Here is a 7,904-nt window from a genome sequence, read left to right on the forward strand (position 1 = left end):
ATTGCTGAGGATGTTGTCCTTACTTGTCACTCTCTCCCAGCCGAGAGAGCTCGAGTGTGTAGACCACATGAGCGCCCTCATCCCCACGAGGCTATGTCTGCGCGCACTTTGAATATCCTGTCGATCGGAAGCTGAACAGGTCCCGACACTGAATGTTCGTCTCACTGCCATGCTTCGGCTCATTTTCGCGGTTTTGTCCCTCCCTGTTTAAATAAATGTAAGTAGATGTGTTGTGTTGTGTTCTGTTTTGTAAAGGAGCTGCTGGTTGGGAATCTTTTATATTCAGTTCCCCAAGCCCCTCCTCGCCCCTCTTAAGTTGAATGAGACGTGCGTAAATGTGACGGAAACAAATCCAACGGAAGCACTCGCCATGGCAGACCAAACACTGACACTTAAGTATTCACATGCTATCCATGATCCATGAGATAAATGTGAAAACACAAAGAGCTGACCGGTATCCAACATAAATGTTACTAAGCTTCAACGTAGCCTTACCAATCCGTAAATTAGCCTACTTTATTACTGCTATAGATACACTACAACGCATTACATTACAATGTGTAATGATTATGTGGCCTGTGATAAACAAATAAAATAAAACATGCATCAGTCTCCAGGTGATTCATGTGCTGATTAGTCAGCTAATGAATAAGGTGAAAGTTAATTGTTTTTATTAGAAGCGTTTTGATTGGTTGACCTTTGGCACGCACTGGATTTATGTGAACACAGGTGTAACAGAAGGCACGTGATTATCGTCATTATTCACACAGAGATCCAAACAGCAACATGACTTCTCAGAGCAGCATCGTGATCGAGCCGGAGGAGAAGACCATTTCTGAGGTTGATTTTAAAGCCATTCTCATTTTTTTGACAATCGCTAGAATAGAACTGCGGGAACTAGGTTACCATGCTGATAATGTGTATTATTTAATTATTTGGTGTAATGGAAGTTGTGCCTCGCATCTACCATAACTTTGACCGTTGGCTAAAGTTATCTAACGTTACATGTGTGGCCATGAGCTGGCTTGCTAACCAGCCATCTTCCTAGTTCGATGACTCGATGAATTATTGTGTATTAAGTGATTCTCATGAGAGTGATGGGACATGGTCTCTCTTTTTTGCAGGATAACTGTGAACCGAAGAGAGTTGGTGTACTCTGTCGGATCTCGCAGTTTTGGCCCTTCAGATTCGCGGTATGCAATTTTGTTCCACTTACTTAAGCTAGACATGTTAACCTAGCATAACACGTTAATGTGGATTTGCCTGTTACAATGGTTGCTAGAAGGTGCAAAATGAATTTGAGTGAACCGTCGTTTTGCGGTCTTGGGGTTTTCGTAAAGTTAACTTTTTGTTTAAAGTTCCCAAACACTCTGTCTTGTAGATGCGCGCTTTCCGTGGATTCTGGTGGTTGTTTGGATTCTCCTCACCAGAAAAGCCTCTTTCCCCCGCTGAAGGCGACTCTCCGGCCCGTACCTGCCGCACGGGCCGCAAACGAATGTGGCGGGCGACTCGCACGCTACTTGCTTTCTTGCCATGTAGGGTTCAGAGTGCCTTGGGTTACCCTGTGTGCACCAGCATCGGCCGCACGGTTTCCCCAGGTAGGAAGTCATGGCTCTCCTGCCTTATACTGTTGAAAAGGTGTACGGTGACATAACTTTACTACGTAAACTATAGACTACTGGATCAGCCTCCACCTTAGATGGCTAGCTAATTTTATGTGTTATATAGAAGACATTTAGACTGGCAACAGATCAGACCCATATTGTAATGGAGACGTTGTGCCTAATCTCTTTAGAGGTGCAGTGCTCTCCCACAAAACCATGTGGAAAGGGCAGCAAAAGGAAGCAGGATGATGTGGAAGATGACGAGGATGATGTGGAGGAACAATCCTGGGTGGAGGCCCTCAATCAGGAGTTGGCTGATGAGGATGCACCTGATCCAGAGGACCCAGACTATGAGGTAGGTGTTAGTGGTTCTGGTGTTTAAAAAAAAAAAAAAAAAAAAAAAGTTAGCTGTGTGCTTGTCATTGTGTGGCTAACCAGTCATCCATCTTTCCACAGCCCACCAGTATTGGCACAGACAGTGATGAGTACCGTTCCCACAACAACACAGAAAGTGACATTGAGTTGGAGAAAGGTGTTGTTGTAATCAAGGATGTTGAAATCGAGGATGTTGAAATCGAGGCTGTTGAAACAGTAAGTGGTCCTCAGTTGAACTTGTTTTAACCTGTAGTAGTTTAAATCCCTTTTATGTTGGCTGCCCATTTTCTTATTGGACGGAGACCAGAGGGGGTGAAGCTGGGCCCACTTTAAACCAACATTTAATGTCATTACAGGGTGTGGCTCCCTCTGACTCATAGTGGAAGGCAATGGTGGCAGTTGAGGTAAGAAGTTGGCCCCTCTTTCCTGCCATGTTGCTTGTCTTACGAAAATGTATTGTGAATAAATGTTAAGGTTTGAATTTGTCTTGCCCAGTTGGATTTTGAGATTCTTATCTTTAATGTTCTGATCTCCCACACAGGTCTCTGTCTGTTTGTTTGGACTGTGTTCAGTTTTGTATGCTTGTATGTAATATATATTTTTGAAAAATAAAGCGGTTCTTTAAAAAAAAATTACAGGGTGTTTTTTTCTTGAGTCTGAAAAGGTTGTTGTAGTTTAGGGCCAGTAGATGGCAGGAGTAAGTTAAGTTGTTGTCTGAACATGGCCCAGTTCTCTTTTGAAAGCCTGTAGATGTTGGTGTGGAAATAAAGTCCAGACTAGTAAAAACTACACTGCATGGTTTGCACATTTTCATAGTTGATTTTTTTTTTTTTATCTCGTATAAACCTATAGGTGTGAACTAGCTTATAGAGTTTTTTTTTTTTATAAACCAGTCCTTAGCTTTTTAAAATGAACTGTCTTTGTGTAATAACTCTGGCAAATGAGCATAGCCAAGCATAGAATTTAAAAATGTCTTCAAAACATGCAGGAAGAGGCAGTTTAATTAGTGTAGCAAGCATTTACAATGATGGATCTAAGATGGAAAGTAGGAGAATGCTTTTGGTGTCTGACGATACCGTCAGATGTATGTTCTACTGTGTGATGCAATGGTTTTTTTTTTATATGTAATATTAGCCACAGCTTATTTGAGCTGCTTGGTAGTGTTCGATCCTTGGGTCAGGTTATGGTCTTAGTGCAGTTTCTCCTCCCTTCTTCCACAAGGCTCCACTCATTTGCCTTTGTTCTTGAAATGCATGTCTACTATGAAACCACTGTGTTTACTGTGACAAGGTAAATCTCCTTATAAAGTAACAATGGAGGCATCAGAACAGGGCTGTTTTCTCTCTTCCCCAATACACTGAATTGTTTGGGGTGAGTCAGCTGAGCTCCAGTAGACTGGTCAGCAGCCCTGGCCCAGAGTGGCACTCGGCTGGCACACAGGATGTGGACAAGGCATCAGAGGATGGAGAGGTGAGCGCACCCACGCTACCAATCACGACAGGCTTTGCGAGTCCTTCAAGACCACGTGTGTTGGTTCAACAAGCTGGCAAGAGGACAGTCAGTGTGTGTGTAAGAGTGTTTTGAATGCATAATTAGTGTTTGTCAGGTCTGGGAGAGCAGTGGGTGTTTGTGAAGAATCCTTTGTGCATCCCCCAATAATTATTCTTCCAGTGTGCTTGTGAGCAGAAGTGTTGTTCTCACTAAATGGCTGTCTTATTTTCCCCTTCCCCCACACAAAAAAATGAGACACCATTTGAGCATGCATAATGAGTACCACACACTTGAGCAAGTTTTCCATTTGGGATCAACAGAAAAAAAGTACTGACTCCAGTCCTTTCATAGCTGGGTAAGCTCATTAACTGATTAAGGGGTGCAGCTCATGGTTGACAGTTTTCCCAGTCAGCTGGCTTTTTTTGTTGTCCATGTTTGAAAAAATTGGCCTTGCACGAGGCCTTGGAGGACAGAGCAGTGAAGAATAATTGCATTTGGGTCCACTATCGGATGTATGGAGGGAGGAAGGCGAGGAGGAGCGCTTTGAAGATGTGGGGAGAGATGGCCTTAAAGCGAGCGGCGGTGGCCTGCCGGGATTTCTTGGCCGTCTGCATTTGTGAAGAGACTGCTCAGTCGGGGAGAGTGCCGTATCTGTGGCAGGATGGAAATAAACCAGCTTTGCCTCCTCTCTCTCCCTCTCTCTCTATCTCTCCTATGTGGTTTATGTCTTTCCTTTTATTCCCACACCCCCCTCGCTTTTTTGCCAACTGCCTCTCATTCTCACTTTCACTCTACCCACCTTCCTCTGCAGGAAGTATAATGTGGGATATGGCTGCTGAGAAGGTGAACTTTTGCTCTACTGCATAGAGCTTTGTGGTTTGAGTTTATGGTTTGAGTTATTAATATGCTGCACGTAGCCCATGTGGATGGATGAGTTTCTGCTCAACAGCATGGGGATTCAGGCTGAGTGTGGGGTGTAGGTGATGCATTTAATTTCTTTTAAGACCTGAGTATGAGGGTGAATAGCTATACGGATTTAAGAAAACGGTAACTGCACTGTCTTTGTTTGAGGGACATGAAAGTCATAAATGTCATAAACAGTTTTTACAGTAACCAGGTGCAGATTTTGAATCACACTTAACATCTCATTCTGTCTCAACTCACCTTGCATGTCTTTTGTAATGTTTTTATGACTGCTACCTTGTCCAGTGCTGGCATGATGGCCCATAAAAATGAGTAAATGTAATTAAATGCAGGGCTATTATGAGAACCTCTATAGTGTGAGTATATTTTTACAGGCTAGCTGGCTGACCGCTGATATTGCTTTGCGAAGAGGGCCTGCTGCCTGGATGTGAGGCCACACTCTTGCGGACGGGTCCGTCCTCTTGCCGACCTTGAGTGGACTCGTCCGGGGGTGTGACAGGCCCCCTTCTGGTGTTTCTGGCAGCAGACCCTGCCTCTGTCAGCACATCCTGGTGTGGCCACGCTGTCACCTTGAGGGCGAGACAGCAAGCGTTTACCGTCTTTAGGTTCCATTTTCTGACCCTCGAAATCCATTAGCTGCTGGATTACATAATGTTTGATGAGTCCTGACTCCCCTAGGGGCTCTCATCTTTTCACCTGTGGCATATCTCTCTCTCTTGCACTCTCTCTTCACTTTCTGTTTAACACCGTTTGAACACATAATGAAGTCACTTTTACGTTTTTCAGCAAATGCATGTCAAATGAAAAAAATTACAAGGGGGGGGGGGGGGGGGATCTCTTTTAGGCTAAAAGTGGACTTCATTGGCTCTTCACCTTGCAAGGTCGTGTGGTAAAAGGAGAAGGCTCTGCTTTTTAATATACCTCTCCATCATTCATTCACCCTCACCTGTGTTCTTGCACATTGACACCATTGCAATTCGTTTTTCCCTCATTATGCCATTATCATGCCCTCACGGTTACTTCATGATGCCTTTCATGCAATGCACTTTTCCTATTTAGCATTCATTCACTCCTTCATTCTCTCTCCCCACTCTTTATCTCCCTGCACTGATATCTCCTAACCTTTTTGCCCTTAACAGCCAGTGAGGTCCTGGGAGAAAGCTGAAGCGGGCATGTGGAGGGATTAGACCTGTGAGCTGTGTAACTGATAATGCTATCCGCAAGTGTCTTAATAGTCGTCTGTAATCCACACTCCGATGCTCAAGCACTAGCACCCCCCCCCCCCCACCCCCCCACCCCCCTCCACCCCGCCCCTTGCCTCGTGCCAGAGCTGTTTCTTGATATTGAGATACTAATTAATGAGTATTAGCTCCACAGGGACAGAGAGAGGGAGAGAGTTAAATCCTCCCATTAATTAATCATTCATTATCTTTGTTTAGTTTCCCCCCCCTCCTTCTCACTTCCAGCTGAGAGTATTTTCCACTCCATTCAATGAACTTGGTGAGGTTTTCCTTATCTAGGCCAGAGAAATGGATGGTGCTACAGCTGGAATGTAGGTGCAGAAACACAGGTGGGTGAAAGTGATTCAGTTGGGTGGAAATACGTGGTGCCTATTAAGGGCACAGACACAGTGATTTATTTCAACTGATGTGCTTTTTTGACAGCTTATACAAGAGAGAGGAACATGGCAATAGAAAGAAAGATTTTCTTGCAGGTTTTTTTTTTGCTGCCGATGTATTGTATGGTCGATAGCTCATTTTCGTCTGACACCGGAGGAACGGTGAAAGTCACCTGTGGTTTTTTTTTTTTTTTTTTTACCCAGCAGCCTGCCAGTCACAACAGAGAATATTAGTCACTCTGAATGACTCCCTGAGGCATTGAGAGAAAGTGACTGTGTGCGTGTGTGCGTGCATGTGTGTGTCAGGAGTGCAATAAGACAACACAGGTCCTTGATCATAGATGGGAAGCCGTACTTAACCATTGAGGTGCACGACAACCAGAACACAGCAAGTAATAAATGAACATGTGGTCTGCTTTTAGGCTTGGGTAATGCACCAACACACAGTACTAAGATAGGGATCTGCCTGTAGCTATTTTAGATTGTTTTGGCATTACGGGGTGGAAAGTGCTCCCAAAAGTAAAGTTCTTATGCTACAATAAAGACACTGGTTCTCTTGGCTCTCTCCTCCTTTGACTTGGTGACATACACCAGCCTTGAGTCCAGATGCGTGGCAAGTTTAGCCTGTCACATCAGTTACTTTCTCTTCCTGGCACGCGGCGCAGAAAGAGGGTTGCGGTCCTAGGGATGCCCTGCTGTCAGCGCAGATCGCGTGGGCTGCCACACAGCTGGGACACAGGGGTGACCGCTGGAGCTGGCTCTAGGGCTCTGAGCTGACCCACCCAACTGTGAATGTGTGAATGTTTCCCATTTATGTCCTCATACTTCACCGATGTGATGTGAGTCTGACCCACTGCAAGATATTGCAGATTCGATCTGATCGAGGGAGAAAGAGAGCAAAGAATGAATATTAATTAATTCCAGTAATGTGTGCTAGAAGGGTGTACTGTTCCAGCAGTGGTCGATACTCTGTGTGTGTGTGTGTGTGTGTGTGTGTGTGTGTGTGTGTGTGTGTGTGTGTGTGTGTGTGTGTGTGTGTGGCTCTATTGACACGCTGGCTTTGTATTAATGGGATTTGTCAGTGCCTCGAACGCAATCCCTGCATCGCTCTGCACAGTGCTATTTTCTGCCCCTTCCCAGGGACTGCTGCTGTGGCTGGTAGACCTTGTGAGCACCAATCCCAAGCATCTCTCCTCACTCCTTTGCTTGAGGGTGTGGATGTTTATCTGTGTATTTGTATGCATGTATGCGAATGTGTGTCCATATTTGTATGTTTCTGTACGTGTGTGGGAGGGGGAAACAAGCCGTTCAATGCAGTGGGTGAGAGTGCATCTGTGTGTTGGTGATGGTGTGTGTATTAGTATGATTGAGTGTATATGTATGTGTGGGAGGGGAACAACACCATGTTCATCAACGCAATGGGTGACGGAATCTGTGATTGAACTTTCTGTGTGCCTGCGTGTGTGTGTGTGCGTATCTGTGTGTGTGTGTGTTTCTGTCTAAAAGCTACGTCTTACCACACATTTCTGCTCTCCTCTCATTTCCTCCTCCAGAAGCTGCTGCTGCGGGGCCTGCGGGTAAAGGCTGCTCATTAGGAGTGACAGGCGGCTGCACCGCACACACACAGCCACGGGGGTGACTTTTGTCCCTGCAAATTGTTAAGGGGATCCCACCTAAACAGGTGTGACAAGAAGGAATCGGAGAGCGCCTTCCACTTTGTTGTTGGGGACATGCGTCGTTGCCCTGGCTTGGTGCGTGATTGTGCGTGGGCGTGCGTGCGTGTGTGTGATTTTCATCAAGAGCGGCAGGTGCACATCATGCTCCTGAAGTCACATGAATTAACGTGGTCATTTATGATTCATATATGAGGAACATGAACAAGTCCTTCTTTG

The 7,904-nt window shown here is 45.2% G+C and overlaps 1 protein-coding gene across 1 annotated transcript; it reads left to right on the forward strand.

The window, feature by feature from the left end:
- Positions 1 to 786: 786 nt before the first annotated feature.
- On the forward strand, positions 787 to 4,968 carry org (oogenesis-related gene; the record flags this gene model as incomplete). The annotated part of the gene is made up of 6 exons (XM_080860260.1): positions 787 to 840; positions 1,382 to 1,598; positions 1,796 to 1,959; positions 2,061 to 2,195; positions 3,360 to 3,449; positions 4,918 to 4,968. The coding sequence occupies 6 exons, from the start codon at positions 787 to 789 to the stop codon at positions 4,966 to 4,968; spliced, it is 711 nt and encodes a 236-aa protein (XP_080716386.1).
- Between the last annotated feature and the right edge of the window lie 2,936 nt (positions 4,969 to 7,904).

The sequence above is a fragment of the Sprattus sprattus genome, assembly GCF_963457725.1.
Source record: "Sprattus sprattus genome assembly, chromosome: 2".
Taxonomy (NCBI): domain Eukaryota; kingdom Metazoa; phylum Chordata; class Actinopteri; order Clupeiformes; family Clupeidae; genus Sprattus; species Sprattus sprattus.